The 16,642-nt window shown below is 33.9% G+C and overlaps 2 protein-coding genes across 2 annotated transcripts; both read right to left on the bottom strand.

Moving 5' to 3' along the window:
• Nucleotides 1-144: 144 nt before the first annotated feature.
• LOC139983290 (uncharacterized) lies at nucleotides 145-3,064 on the bottom strand. The gene is made up of 3 exons (XM_071996752.1): nucleotides 2,270-3,064; nucleotides 1,980-2,106; nucleotides 145-1,446 (listed from the first exon to the last, which is right to left on the bottom strand). Exons 1-3 carry the CDS (start codon nucleotides 3,062-3,064, stop codon nucleotides 1,340-1,342), a joined length of 1,029 nt encoding a protein of 342 aa, XP_071852853.1. The 3' UTR covers nucleotides 145-1,339.
• A 318-nt stretch (nucleotides 3,065-3,382) lies between these two features.
• Nucleotides 3,383-12,044, bottom strand: LOC139982549 (uncharacterized). Its single transcript, XM_071995442.1, has 9 exons — nucleotides 11,577-12,044; nucleotides 10,154-10,225; nucleotides 9,157-9,327; nucleotides 8,199-8,267; nucleotides 7,203-7,271; nucleotides 6,432-6,509; nucleotides 5,694-5,750; nucleotides 4,518-4,705; nucleotides 3,383-3,891 (listed from the first exon to the last, which is right to left on the bottom strand). The coding sequence occupies exons 2-9, from the start codon at nucleotides 10,183-10,185 to the stop codon at nucleotides 3,383-3,385; spliced, it is 1,173 nt and encodes a 390-aa protein (XP_071851543.1). The 5' UTR covers nucleotides 10,186-10,225; nucleotides 11,577-12,044.
• Between the last annotated feature and the right edge of the window lie 4,598 nt (nucleotides 12,045-16,642).

Genomic DNA, 16,642 nt, shown 5'->3' on the forward strand with positions numbered 1-16,642 from the left:
TAATCCGGGAGTGACTCGAACCGGGGACCTTATGATTTAAAGGCACCGGTGTTAACCACTGAGCTAACACTCCAAGCATAATGCAGACACTGAAACTGAACACTGACACAGACACAGACACAGACACTGATACTGTAGAAGGACTTGGGTGAACTGAAGTTATATATTGATTACTAAAATAGCGATCACTTAAGGTAGTCAAAAATATGATTGGAAAGAGAAATAGTTTGGAAAATGTATACAACAAAACTTGTGATTACGATATGCGATCAGGTAAAGTGTGGAGTTCTGTAAGTGTAATCCTGTAAGTAAAAATTGTTCATGAAAGAAAGACATATAACAAAACAAAATTACTAAGCATGATCATAGTTGGAATAATGTACTTAATGTTCTTACCACTCTTTATTGTCCTCTCATATCATGCTTCAAAGCACTCATACTGACAGTATTAACAGGTACTGAACATTTTATCTAATGTTCATTCATACTTAGTAAAGATTCCTAAATCCTATTGGTCCATTCAGGTCAGCTGACCGTGGTTAATCCTGTGAGTAACGCACGGTAAAATTACGGGGCATCACTTTAATAAATCTTTGGTTATATGTAACCAAAAATGTTTTGTTTTATGATTTTTCCCACACAAAAATGGTAGTTTATGAATGAACGGGGTTAATCAACAGTCTAGCGTGCGTTACTCACATGATTAATGCACTCCGGGTGTTAATGATATCGCTGGATGCACTCGGGCTCCGCCCTCGTGCATCGCTAGCATTATCCCCCGATCGTGCATTAATCCTGTCAGTAACGCACGCTAGACCGTTGATTAACCCCTTAATCATGCTAAATACCACTCCATACTATCCTCCCACATCATGTTTCATAATACACGTACTGACAGTATACACAGTTCCTAACTTTTATCTCCATATTATTAGTTATAATGTGTATACAGCTGACTTGCAGCACGACATACGCGCACCATATGTTAACAAGTCCCACATTGGTCCCAACTCGGCGATGTTAAATGAAAACAATAATAACACTGTGCATTTAAGCAATGTGATTGTCACATATTTCGATTAAATTTTCAATCATCGATACAAACAAAAAATATTTGTAAGATCAAATTAATTAAAATAATCAACTCGTTGCTAATTCGAAATTATATCAATTCTTTATGTTTATTATGTGTAAACTTCGCTCAATTGAAATGCTATCGACATGTTGACGAAAACACAACATTTAAGTAATTGTTTGTGTAATCTTCTTAGACTTGCTGTCTTTGAACAAACTATAAAATGACGGTTAAAAATGTTAATCCCGTTTTGTTTAACAAGAATTACAACTTCCTCTTGAAAAGGGTTCTTCCTTTTCGAAAAATGGCTGTTAAAATGTTGAGAGGTTGTAGTCGCCGAAGCCTTCGGATCAGTATATACATCATTTCACCTAAAGACAAAAACAAGAAGAAAACTATGATGTTTATGTACAATATTTAAGATATAGGCAGAAAAGTATTGATAGAATTATTTCAAATACACTTCTCAAACAGGATCATATTGCTGGTTGATCATGTGTTTGCAGGATCATGTGTTGGTTGATTTTATTATTATAAGCAAAAGTAACCTCATAGTCTATTACACTCATTGAACAAATTCCATTGGATTGTTGGTTGCTTTTCATGTTAACAGGTAGCACATGTGATTGAGACTGTTTTTATTATCTAAAAAACTTAATTGAAATGCGGCATTAAACCAGCAAGTTAATATGCATTTCGGAAATCTACATTAACATATTATTGAACGAATCACAATCAGGAATAGGTTTTGAATTAACGGAGCTATTCAAGTCATTTATGGTAAGGATGTACCATTTGCGTTGTTGTTAATGTACCGATGCAATATTATATAAAAAAAAAATATTATACATAGTTTCATTAGCATAAACATTCGAAAGCGAATAACAAATATTGTTTACATTACCTGCAATAATAGCGAGAACCAATACATTCAAAATGATTAGGAAAACGTTGATGGCTCCCTCGTATCCTTCTGGCACATGCAGTGCTGCTACAACAACGTTGATAAAAATCGCTGTTAGTGAAAACATCTGGAAATTAAAAAAAAAAAATGTTAAGTAATATGGTATAGTAGACAATGAAGCAATCGGACTGTATTTAGAAACTATTTAAACTGTTGATACATGGTTACTGAATATAATAATACATTATTTACGAAAATCTTTTCTGATTAATGTAATCAATATTCATTACCTGTAGACGCTGATCAAAGGCATCTTTCATTGGCCAGAATCGTGCATGGAAGGTCAGGAACATCACAGATATACCAATCGTCAGTAACATAGTAAGCTTATCTTCCCAACCAAGTAAAGTTATAAGTACCGTCTGTGTAACCTTTCTCGTTAGCTCTAGAATCTCCCAAAACCAATACTGTGGCTTATAATTCTCACAGAGAAAGTTTAGCCAGATCGGAATAGCTGGCTGCACAGATTGGTCGTTCAATAGCGGAGTGTTCTCGTCTACGTTCTGCAGTAATGGTTCTTGGATGAACATTCCACGAGAAGATTTTTGGGAGTTGATCGAACAGTGCTTTCGGAGAAGATAAAACAGAACACAGGGGAAGGATACAACGTAAACGCCTGTGGCAATATATGCTGCATATTGATAAAATGACAAGCTCTCACACTGTATTTCATAATCCGATCGAAGCAGATGAAAGCAGTGCATATTTTGGTGATCCAGACAAAATTCTTTGCAGGCTCGAGGTAAAAGCTGAAAAATAACAGTACAGATTGATGGGTACATAACAAACAGTAAGACCATAACTAGTGTGGTTAGTTTGGTCCTTAACTTCGAGAGATTATCTTGCATGATATGTTGACAGTGAACTGCTCTTGACTTGTAAGAGCTCCATCCTTTGTAAACAAAATAACACAAACATGCTACAACGACAATGAACACTGGAAGAGCTAATCCGATGATGAATTCTACCTTTGGGTTAAAATTGAGGTTCTGGTCATAACATTGCGGACGCACCAGAACTTTCATGACATTCAGCTCGATGTATGAGATAAACTCCCCGATGACTTGAAGTCCACCAGCCCAACTAACATCATGAAGTGATTCAAAAAATTCTCCAACAACTTGATAACATCCCAGGATGATCTTGACTCTAGAAACAATCGTGTCTAAAATGGTTCGCTGGTTCGCATTAAGTCTCTGTTCGCGTTTTTATTGCCATAAAGCAAACAGGTAGAAAAGTAAGCACAAGATTAATACCAAAAAGACTTCTGCGATGAGCCACATTTTCTCGGGACAAACGACGCATGTGTTAAGAACCATGAAAAATCCTTCCTTGCATTTGCTTCAAAGCCAGCCAGTGTAACCATATCCACATGATCCAGATATTCCCTTTGATGTATAACTCATATGGTTGACGCAGCTAGCTGATCGCGGGCATTTGTAAATTTTTGGAATTTCTTTAGAATAGTTAATAAACTGGTTTTCATAGAATCTCGATTCATCTTCCAAATTCTTCGCAAAGCTTTGGTACTCGTCAAGATTTGCAGTAGGAAACGACCAATTCCAGTAGTAGCCAGGTAGTAACGCCTTATACTCGTGAAAAGTACAATTGAGACCTTCCTCTTGACAGAGTTCGCAAGATTTAAACCGATTATTTCTTGTGTAACCGTGTTTACAAACACAAGCTCTGAAACCAGCCGCCATAGTTTGGTTTGTTCCTTCCGGACAGACTTGACACTGTTCTGTTGATTGTCCGCTTCCATTCCTCACAAAAGTACCAATATTACAATCTTTACAGTTCAGGCCTCCTTCAAAAGATGACATTTGTCCAATTTCGTCCTGGTAAAATCCCCCTACGTTAGTTCAAAATGAATCAAACAAAGAAGGTAACAAAAACTATTCGTTTTGTAGTTGGACCATGTTGTATACACCAATCAGTGAAGATTAATCGCACACTAGACAATATTCTTGCGACTTGCTTTATGAACGGATACCAGTTGTGTTAGTTAAAAGAATGAAACCTCGAGCATTTACCAACATGAACAACATGCACTGACGATATTGAGAGTGTTGGGAGATTTAATCATTGCTCCCTATGCTATATATGCATCATATTATTCTGAACTTGATAATGCCACCAGGTTTTCACACTTAGAGCTGATAGACTGAGACGTATGATCCCTGGAGCTGTAAGTCATTCCTTGTAGATCAGTTCTTGTAAATTATGCAATTTAATCGTATGGTTTCACTAATTAAATCCGCATGATAGGTTACTTAAATCCATACTTTAACTCTCCGAGATTTAGTTGCTTGTCACTTAAGGGCATTCAGTATAAATATTTGCTGGTCGAGAAGATGTTTAGTAGTTTTCTCTTTCGTCTCTTTTTTGGTTCTTGTAAAGCTCATTGAGATCGTCGGATCAATGCTCTATATAAATAAGTATTAGCATTACTATTAAAAGACATTTTAATGTTTTCACCTGGTGGACACGCCGTACATCCATTACGTCCGTCACCAAACGTTCCGGGGGGGGGGGGGGGACATGGATGGCACTCACTTATACCTCTCTTGGTGTGGTTACACGTAAAACGTTGATATCGCAGGGCAATTGGTATTGATTCTTGTGTAAATGATATCGTAGGGACAAACAAGGGAGATGCGCATTTTCTGTTGATTTAAGGTAAATCATTCAATTACATGATAGCGAGATAAATTGGTAGGTAATATTTTGTTAACTTTCAGTGATGATTGAAGAACATTTTGTTTACATTTTTTTTAAATACATTCAACAGTCCTTTAATATCAAGATGTAAAATCATTTAAGCCTGTTATTTGAATTAACATGTCTAATTTGAAGAAAAAAAATGACTTACTATCAGATATGTTTTTGGGGGATAAATTTAACGATAGTTAAAAAGATATTCAGGTGGTTAGAATCATTGTCGATAAAATGCCTGATATTATCTGCATCTTTGATCACAACTGCATCCTCATAGCATTTGGTAAGCTGAATATATGATTTTGTTTGCGAATGTTGGTGGTATTTTGGAATGCATCTGGCTAGAGAGTAAAACTCACTCATCCACAGTGCAAACTGATGTCTATAGCATTGTTATCAAATTTGATGAAATCTTCATTTTGATGAATTCTAAATACAGAGAAACTTGGCAACTAAGCACACCTTCTAAATTCATCAGGAATTAATAATAAAGCAACAAGAAGATTACAATAGAAAAACAAGCTTCCAATACCAATTTGCTGGTATGACATCACAGCACACTTTCTGTGATGACAGCCTGGAAGAATAGAGTGTTTAGTGAGTAAAATCTAAGTTCCAGCCAATCAACCATATATTGAGTAATGGCCAAACATTTTGAGATGTTGTGTTTAACTAACAGTGTGGAATATATAAACAAAATAAAAATCTCTTTTACAGAAAAATCGTATGCCATTGACATACCCTTTTAAGCTTACTTATATCGAAACAAGTTTCGCATATGCGAATTCCATGAAAACCAACAGAGGATCTATAGTTACATCGGCCATTGGTATAAAAGTCCAAAAAAAGACAGTACATGCCTTATACAGTACATTTGCAGTATTATAAAGTTATGAAAATATTCAAGATTTACAGGATGACCTGCTTAACACTTACACTGTCACGTGGTTGAATGCCCAAGGTGCATCTGATAAATACTGACAGCTTAGGTATCTGATAAAAAAGGAGAACAACATAGGGCGTTGTGGTCAAGTGGTTAAGGCAGTGGACTTGTGATCTAAGGATTACAGGTTCGAGCCCTGGCCAGATCATTGCGTTGTGTCCTTGGGCAAGGCGCTTTATCTCCATTGCCTCTCTTCACCCAGGTGTATAAATGGGGACCTGCGAGGTAACTTGTAAATATAGTTGTTTGCGCCGGTTTGTGGCTGCACCCTATGGGAAGTCCCCCGGGGGACACGTGGTTGTGGTGCACTGTGGTGCCCCAGGAGAGATTGATTGAATTGTGCACACTTTGGTGTGTGGGTGTGACAAGTTACCAATGACCAGGGGTTAATAATAATCAGCGCACTGAGACTTAAGTGTGTACTTGCGCTTTATAAGAACTGTGTATTATTATTATTATACATGTAAATAATCTTACCTACATCATTACCAAATAATGAAAAATATGACATTAACTTTCAATAATTTAAAACAAAGTACCAAACAGTTGAGAAGAAGGCATTTGCATGAGACTTCAATGTTATTACATGTTGCTAGTTTGACATGCTAAATTAAAAATTCCTGGTTCAGCTGTTGAGGGTACACCAATCGCTTGAAGGGAGAGAAATGGACAATTTAAGGTACTATTGAAGAGAACAAGTGCCGAAAACTTGGGTAGAAGACGTAACTTACAAAGTAACTGTTGTGCTGTTTCTCAATCCCATCATAACCGATGAAGATACATGTTGAATCTCGTTACTGTAGAGGTGGCTAAACGAGAAAATCAAACGTGATTTGTCATTACAATTAGTATAAAAATCCGAATATTTTTCAAGGAAATGTCAAACTTTTCTTTAGCTCAATCGATGACATTACTAACGCATGATTTAGGATATAAAAAATACGAATGTGTGGAAATTACGACATCTAATACGTGCCATCATGATAAGAATATGTTACCCTAAAAAGTTGACGTTTTTCTTAAATTATTGAAATGACGAGACGTTATGAGGTCCGTGTTTTTTTCTCCTTCAGTGTAATTGTTGGGATGTACACTTACAAAGTCAACACTTGTATGCATTAACAAATAATATAACTATTATTTGGGTCTGGATTGGTAAAGAAGACGCCACTTAGGGAAGGAAATGAGGCAAGTTTGTCAACCGTATTTTGCGAAGCTCCTTTACGTTATCACTAGCAGTTAAAAACGTAAACTCCAAGAGAAAGTGATGGAAAAGATTCGTTGCTTCAACTACAATGTGTTCATCAGAAGGGACTTAATATGTTCTATAATCCATGGTATATAAAAACAAGTTTAGAGGAAATATGTTTATCCGCCCAGTTATCAACAAATTTACATTTTACCAAGTCGCGTTCGAACGTGCAAAGATTCATTCCAATCGATCTACTAAAAATTCAAATAAGTCTCCCAAATATATGGGAATTGTTTGTCCTCATACTCACATTTCCGATATATTTTCATTTGAAAATGGATTTCCTTCAAGAGATGATAATTTATTACTGAACAAAAATCTATGGAAAAAAAAAAGTAACAATGGATTCGTAAGAGAAATTGCACTGTTTGCTAAACCGATACCAATATTTTAAATAAGCGAATAATTCTGCCTAACGACTTACCGTATGACGTGACTACAGCTACCGTTTTAAGAAACATGAAGTGGTTTGATTAAAGCCTCGTTGTTCGATAAGCGCAATCACGTGATATATTCATGTAATGTAGTCAAACGTTAGCAGTACGTATACATGTTACTCTTTGCCACATTATGTACGAACATTATGTTGATTAAACGATCCTTGCAGAACGTAACCATCAAATCGATGCATTGTGTTAATGACGAGATAGTGTAAGGATTAGGAATCATCGAAAAAGAAGATGGCAAAAACTCAGAAAGCTCATTTATGTTCAAAACATTTGTAAGCATTTACTGCTACCTTTAAAATATTCTAGCCCTGTAGAATTATGCTTGCGTTTCATGCTTTGTTTTTATTTTGATGCATCTGAGCGTATAAGTACGAGTTTCAAACCCTCAGAAAACATTCAATGTAATCAATTTAAGCGTGTACAAAATGCAAATCAATGCTGCCTGAGGTATTTTATAGTAGCTTATTTGATAAATTTTCAACATTATAGATGCTATCTTCAATCACGAATTCCCTAATCTTAAATCTCTAATGAAAAGATATCCAGAAATTGTAATTTACACTACGTTCTTATCTATATTGAATGTTTAACCTCATCTTGGCAAGAAACACAGAAAAGTAATGTACTAATTGTTTTTCAAATAGATTGATTCATATGGCATGGTTAATAATAAAACATTTATGAAATTAAAGTCAACTTAGAACCAGCTTGACTTTTATTCTATCGAGTGTACTAGCATAATTAAATCAAACGGTTCAATATAACTAAAATGTAAAGGGAATTGGGTTCACACTCACATTGCCGCTACACTGGTTCTTTGAAACGCACCATCAGCTAAGGATTGGATTTTGTTGTCACAGAGGAATCTACATGAATATTCATAAACGATTAGCAGGAGAGCATTGCAATATGTAAAACAAAAGAAAAACAATTCATTTCATTCAAAACCAACCAAACGATCGCTGGTGATCATGTGCCTTTACTTCAATAGTAAATACCCCCTACCCCCCCCCCCCCCAAAAAAAAATGTACTTTTGGAAGTATTGCTCAGTAAACTTGTTTATGCACATATTTCTGGCTCAGCTGAGAGTTGACCGTACGGTTTATTTTATTTAGTGATATTATTTAATATTGAGGGACGCATACTTTACTGTAACTTCCATCTATCTCGACACATAAAATATTTCAATTGTTATAACAGAAACCCGACGTCAGTTGACACACCATAAATGTCTTCAAACTTTCATATCCTATACAAATATCGTTTTATTATGAACGCTTCTGTCACCCAGACATTATAGTTATGGCGATATATTGAATTTTAATTGCATTGTAATATAAAACATGACATTAATGATATATCAATTGTTTCAAAATTCATCTTGCATTATTTCATTGTTTAGTTAATTAATTAAATTCATTCATTCATTCATTCATTCATTCATTCATTCATTCATTCATTTATTCATTCCTTCATTCATTCATTCATTCATTTATTAATTCATTAACTCATTAATTTATTAATTCATCAATACATTAATTAATTAATTCATTCATCCATTCATGTATTCATTCATTCATTCATATTAGATGATAATAAGTACAATATCATCCTATATGTCGTTAAATGTAATCACATAATCATGTAATCACATAATCACAGCAGTAATGTAAACGTCTATGAAATCATTGCAAGCTAACTCTAAACGTGATCCTGATTGCATTACATCATATATCATCTTAGGTGGTACTTACATATATTGGATTACATAAAGTCCATCAAATGCATTTCTGGGTATAAACTCTATCCTATTCTTTTGTAAAAACAGTATGGTGAGGTTGTACGTTCTATTGCGGTTACTGAAGAGACCAACGGGTATTGCCGAGATGACATTATGGGATAAATCACTGCAACGAGAAAGATTTCTACAAAGTAAACAAACACACACATTTACATTGTTAAGAATAGACGGACTCATTATAATATCATGTGTTCTATTTTAGCACCTTGTGCGTAGAGGTATTTTATGTTATGTAGTGTAAAGTAAAAACAAACGTTTTTTTAATAGTTCAACTGCTAAACTGCTATACACTCGAGGAGTAAGCATACTCGATCTACGTGCTAATCTACTTTGTATTTGTTAATGAACCCGCATTTTTATTTTTCTGTTCACCCTGCTCAATAACCTATCTGCTTTTTGAGCTTGTATTTTGTCCATTTTGTTTCTGTTAGTCAGCCTTTAAAGAAGATCCTGCAGGCCCTTCTTAATGTTACACATTATTTGAGTAGGCATACTGTCATACATCTCAATTGGAGCTATTTTCATGTGAGGGCTATTTGATATCGAATGTTCTGAGCTATCGCTTGCTACACCGCACATACCAGCAACACATTGTCAGAAGAACAATTGAATAATTAAAGTTTGATAGAAACAACTTATTAACATTAAGCAGTAGAAATTACACATGACTGGGCATTTGTAGATTGTATATTTGGTCGTAAATGTATATTCAGTGCATATATAGGGAGATATACTGATAAAACATATTAATATCAAGATGATATATATATATATATATATATATATATATATATATATATATGTATATATATATATATATATATATGTATATATATATATATATATATATATATATATATATATATATATATATATATATATATATTATTAGGAAATCAACATAAGAATTTTCTGCTAACTATTGATAGAAATCATAATGAACAACTCACAGTGTCCTCGTCAAATTGATTTCGATGAACATATCGGATGGTATGTGTGATATGTTATTTCTTCCAAAGTTCCTTTAAAATAAGAGAAATCATGAACGGATGTGAATATCGAATAACGCTTATATGATTAATGATATATGCATTGAATGTGTGACTATTGTGTAACACACATACTGTATTATGTATAGGCCTATGTGTGACAAATCCTCACATGCGTTAGAGGATTGATGTAACTATGATACTTTACACTATATCGATGCGATGATATACACATGTGACCTTCTCACAGGTGCATTTACAGCAACGAGCCATATAATTACCCAATCACATACATTCGAGTATAATGATAAATATATGTGACTATTCTGTCACGCACATTATGCTTAGCGCGATTTTCTGTGAACCGCCTAGTTTTTTTATTTTTTTATTCACCTATAATCAAGGAGAGACATACTTATTGTATTTATGAAGCTATTCCATTAAATTTGATCGTTGTGTTTGAATTTGGAATTGATTTGGTGACTCTTTTCATGTTAATAGCCTCCTAATTTACTAGTGTAAAATATATAAACTACACTTGAAGTGGTCGGAGTAAATTCAAATAGCACACAGTGGTGACATTTGGATTTCACCGTTAAGTTTACAAGCAAAAGAATCCAACGTTGCTTAGAAAACAAAACTTACAATTATGATAGAGTTATCCCTTCCGATAGCAATACTCGCGAACTACTTTCAAATCTGACAACTGCCGCACATAATCACTTAAACACAGGTAGCTAGTAAATAACTAAAAAGACGTGAACACGTCTTCATATACTTAAGTGCGTTATTGGTTTATCTTTTTCTTTTTCTTCTGCTGTCATTGTAAGGAAACCAAAAATATATATATATACTCAACAGAGATCGACCTACAAGGTGGTCAGTTCATCGAGGCCGTGAATAGTCTCTTTGGAAATATTAACAAGTCTGTTTGAGTAAGTACTCCTGAAATGAGTAAATAAATTTTATTAAAAAAACTTATTAATGAAGTATTTCACCAACAAAATGAAGTCATTACTAAGTATTATAAATGAGCATTTTAAATAATTTCAAGTACAAATAGTTGCAAATAATACGCTCACACTACATATTTATATTGACTCAGTTAGTAACACGGCCAAACGATTATTGGTTAATTTCCCCCAGCGAAAAGTTCATGAAAGAAACATTACATACCACTTCAAAGAGAATTTCATAGAACCCGCTCTTGACTTTTCAATGTAGAGTAGTATTAAACTATTATAGAAGCATAGCTAATATTGACATCATACATGAAAATTGATTGTATAATACACCACTGTATGCTTTGCAATCGACAATTATTTTGTCCGGTCATGACACATTTTCATTCCTGTCATTTATAACCATTTTTCAGATTACTCACAGGTAATATATCTCTGGTGTATTGTTGAAAATGTTATCAGGTATTTCTGTGAGGTTGTTTTCCTGAAGTCGTCTGAGAAATAAAAATCACAGTTATCGTAGAAAGGAACAGCAGAACAGGAGTGTTAGCTCAGTGGCCTGCTCAGGCACGCCGGTGCCTTTCAATCATAAGGTCCCGGTTCGAGTCACTCCCAGATTAATGTATGTCGTCCAGTTACAGAGTTGTTGACAATTGACAGTTCACAATCATGGACGTTAAATATGATTGTAAGAGACTGACTTCGCCAATGAGGCGCCAATGACTTCGCCAATAAGCCAATGAGGCTTCTTCGCGAGTTCCTGCTTGCAAGAGGATCTAAAATATTTACATACATACATTCAGTTAAGCTATGGAGGAGACGAAATATTTTAAGGTGAGAATATATCTGAACGGTCACAATCTAACGATGAACTTTTGTTGAAGAAATGTTAACTTTACAACTATATATATGCAAGTATATATATATGCAAGTATATATATATATATATATACATATATTACCTGGGTTATGTGGACGTTGGCATATGACAGGGTTACGGGGACTACTAGATGTACACAAGCTAGGCCCGTAAAAATTAAGTGGTTTCTGCTGTTATGGTGAGTGGAGCTATCTATACCTTCAGAAATGCAATTTTATTTATTGAGAGAAAAGTCGGTATACATGATAGTGTGGACATTATTATGTGGACAGTCCCCATAATCCCCCTGTATACTAACTTTATATACATTATACATAGCAGGCAATGTAAAAACGATTGTATATGCAAGGTGCACAATATGCGTACATTTTAATACTAAAAGAAAATCCAGACCAAAAGTCTAAACAAGTGGCGAATCCGTGGAATTGCATATCTAATCGCCACACACCAAATACAGACATAAAGTACTGACAATACCCATGCAATCTACCCAATGTAAGGGAAATGTTAATGATATGGGTATAAGCCTTTTGACCCTTTATAATGTACTCACTTATTGCCATAATAGTGTATATGTATGACACAAAAAACAATTACCAAAGTTAAAATGAAGTATATTCGTTTTATCGAAATATGTGGTTAGCATGGTTATGGTCAGTGTGAATTAGATTAGCTGATCATTTCTGAATAAATTCAAGAGGAGCTTTGCTTTAGAGTCAATATGTCATACCACATCATGTGTATAAGATTATGTGGACGGTCCACATAATCCGCTCATACACTTACGATTATATAATCCAATTGAGATTACGTGTGTTACAGAAAAAAAAAGACGTTAATACTTCTATATGAATATATTCAATACATTCAATACAAATGATTTAAACAGATCTTCGAGTTCGGTAAATACAGGATATAAAACAGACCCATATTTGGCGGGTTGATTCCTTATTGAATCTGTCAATATTTGGTGCGGGGTCCTTCCTTTGAACACAGTTATTTTGAAATAATGTAGTTGATAAATTTGTAACCCTAATTTTGGTTTATAATCAATAAACAATACAATGAAATGTGTATAAGATTATGTGGACGGTCCACATAATCCGCTCGTACACTTACGATTATATATTCCAATTGAGATTACGTGTGTTACAGAAATAAAGTCGTTAATACTACTATATGAATCAATTCAATACATTCAATACACATGATTTAAACAGATCTACGAGTTCGGTAAATACAGGATATAAAACAGACCCATATTTGGCGGGTTGATTCCTTAATGAATCTGTCAATATTTGGTGCGGGGTCCTTCCTTTGAACACAGTTATTTTGAAATAATGTAGTTGATAAATTTGTAACCCTAATTTTGGTTTATAATCAATAAACAATACAATGAAATGTGTATAAGATTATGTGGACGGTCCACATAATCCGCTCGTACACTTACGATTATATATTCCAATTGAGATTACGTGTGTTACAGAAAAAAAAGTCGTTAATACTACTATATGAATCAATTCAATACATTCAATACACATGATTCAAACAGATCTACGAGTTCGGTAAATACAGGATATAAAACAGACCCATATTTGACGGGTTGATTCACTACTGAATCTGTCGATATTTGGTGCTGGGTCTTTCATAAGAACACAGTTATTTTGAATTAATGTAGTTGATAAATTTGTAACCCTAATTTTGGTTTATAATCAATAGACAATACAATGAAATGTGTATAAGATTATGTGGACGGTCCACATAATCCGCTCGCACACTTACGATTATATATTCCAATTGAGATTACGTGTGTTACAGAAAGAAAAATACGTTAATACTACTATATGAATATGTTCAATTCATTCAGCACACATGATTAAACAGATCTACGAGTTCGGTAAATACAGGATATAAAACAGACCCATATTTGACGGGTTGATTCCTTACTGAATCTGTCGATATTTGGTGCGGGGTCTTTCATAAGAACACAGTTATTTTGAATTATTGTAGTTGATAAATTTGTAACCCTAATTTTGGTTTATAATCAATAAACAATACAATGAAATGTGTATAAGATTATGTGGACGGTCCACATAATCCGCTCGCACACTTACGATTATATATTCCAATTGAGATTACGTGTGTTACAGAAAAAAAGACGTTAATACTACTATATGAATATATTCAATACATTCAATACACATGATTCAAACAGATCTACGAGTTCAGGTAAATACTGGTTTTGAAACAGACCCATATTTGACGGGTTGATTCCTTACTGAATCTGTCGATATTTGGTGCTGGGTCTTTCATAAGAACACAGTTATTTTGAATTAATGTAGTTGATAAATTTGTAACCCTAATTTTGGTTTATAATCAAGAGACAATACAATGAAATGTGTATAAGATTATGTGGACGGTCCACATAATCCGCTCGTACACTTACGATTATATATTCCAATTGAGATTACGTGTGTTACAGAAAGAAAAAAGACGTTAATACTACTATATGAATATATTCAATACCTTCAGTACACATGATTTAATTAGATCTACGAGTTCGGTAAATACAGGATATAAAACAGACCCATATTTGACGGGTTGATTCTTTACTGAATCTGTCGATATTTGGTGCTGGGTCTTTCATAAGAACACAGTTATTTTGAATTAACAGAGTTGATACATTTTTATGCCCTTATTTTGGTTTATAATCAATAAACAATACAATGAAATGTGTATAAGATTATGTGGACGGTCCACATAATCCGCTCGTACACTTACGATTATATATTCCAATTGAGATTACGTGTGTTACAGAAAAAAAGACGTTAATACTGCTATATGAATATATTCAATACACATGATTCAAACAGATCTACGAGTTCGGTAAATAAAGGTTATAAAACAGACCCATATTTGACGGGTTGATTCTTTACTGAATCTGTCGATATTTGGTGCGGGGTCCTTCCTTTCAACACAGTTATTTTGAATTATTGTTGTTGATAAATTTTAAACCCTAATTTTGGTTTATAATCAATAAACAATACAATGAAATGTGTATAAGATTATGTGGACGGTCCACATAATCCGCTCGTACACTTACGATTATATATTCCAATTGAGATTACGTGTGTTACAGAAAGAAAAAAGACGTTAATACTACTATATGAATATATTCAATACCTTCAGAACACATGATTTAATTAGATCTACGAGTTCGGTAAATACAGGATATAAAACAGACCCATATTTGACGGGTTGATTCTTTACTGAATCTGTCGATATTTGGTGCTGGGTCTTTCATAAGAACACAGTTATTTTGAATTAATGTAGTTGATAAATTTGTAACCCTAATTTTGGTTTAGAATCAATAGACAATACAATGAAATGTGTATAAGATTATGTGGACGGTCCACATAATCCGCTCGCACACTTACGATTATATATTCCAATTGAGATTACGTGTGTTACAGAAAAAAAGACGTTAATACTACTATATGATTATATTCAATACATTCAATACACATGATTCAAACAGATCTACGAGTTCAGGTAAATACTGGTTTTGAAACAGACCCATATTTGACGGGTTGATTCCTTACTGAATCTGTCGATATTTGGTGCTGGGTCTTTCATAAGAACACAGTTATTTTGAATTAATGTAGTTGATAAATTTGTAACCCTAATTTTGGTTTATAATCAATAGACAATACAATGAAATGTGTATAAGATTATGTGGACGGTCCACATAATCCGCTCGTACACTTACGATTATATATTCCAATTGAGATTACGTGTGTTACAGAAAGAAAAAAGACGTTAATACTACTATATGAATATATTCAATACCTTCAGTACACATGATTTAATTAGATCTACGAGTTCGGTAAATACAGGATATAAAACAGACCCATATTTGACGGGTTGATTCTTTACTGAATCTGTCGATATTTGGTGCTGGGTCTTTCATAAGAACACAGTTATTTTGAATTAATGTAGTTGATAAATTTTAAACCCTAATTTTGGTTTATAATCAATAGACAATACAATGAAATGTGTATAAGATTATGTGGACGGTCCACATAATCCGCTCGTACACTTACGATTATATATTCCAATTGAGATTACGTGTGTTACAGAAAAAAAGACGTTAATACTACTATATGAATATATTCAATACATTCAGTACACATGATTCAAACAGATCTACGAGTTCGGTAAATAAAGGTTATAAAACAGACCCATATTTGACGGGTTGATTCTTTACTGAATCTGTCGATATTTGGTGCGGGGTCCTTCCTTTGAACACAGTTATTTTGAGTTATTGTTGTTGATAAATTTTTATTGCCTAATTTTGGTTTATAATCAATAAACAATACAATGAAATGTGTATAAGATTATGTGGACGGTCCACATAATCCGCTCGTACACTTACGATTATATATTCCAATTGAGATTACGTGTGCTACAGAAAAAAGACGTTAATACTTCTATATGAATATATTCAATACATTCAATACACATGATTCAAACAGATCTACGAGTTCTGGTAAATACTGGTTTTAAAACAGACCCATATTTGACGGGTTGATTCTTTACTGAATCTAT

The sequence above is a fragment of the Apostichopus japonicus genome, chromosome 16 (assembly GCF_037975245.1).
Source record: "Apostichopus japonicus isolate 1M-3 chromosome 16, ASM3797524v1, whole genome shotgun sequence".
Taxonomy (NCBI): domain Eukaryota; kingdom Metazoa; phylum Echinodermata; class Holothuroidea; order Aspidochirotida; family Stichopodidae; genus Apostichopus; species Apostichopus japonicus.

Bases quoted from the DNA above. Each gene is read 5' to 3' on its own strand.
- LOC139983290 (XM_071996752.1), bottom strand. From the start codon at position 3,064: ATGAAAGTTCTGGTGCGTCCGCAATGTTATGACCAGAACCTCAATTTT. The intron at 2,107-2,269 runs GTAATGAATATT...TTTAATTTCCAG, and splicing joins CCTTTGATCAGCGTCTACAG to ATGTTTTCACTAACAGCGAT. The intron at 1,447-1,979 runs GTAATGTAAACA...TTTTGTCTTTAG, and splicing joins GGTTCTCGCTATTATTGCAG to GTGAAATGATGTATATACTG.
- LOC139982549 (XM_071995442.1), bottom strand. From the start codon at position 10,185: ATGTTCATCGAAATCAATTTGACGAGGACACT. The intron at 7,272-8,198 runs GTGAGTGTGAAC...TTTTTTCCATAG, and splicing joins AGAACCAGTGTAGCGGCAAT to ATTTTTGTTCAGTAATAAAT. The intron at 6,510-7,202 runs GTGAGTATGAGG...TTTCTCGTTTAG, and splicing joins AATGAAAATATATCGGAAAT to CCACCTCTACAGTAACGAGA.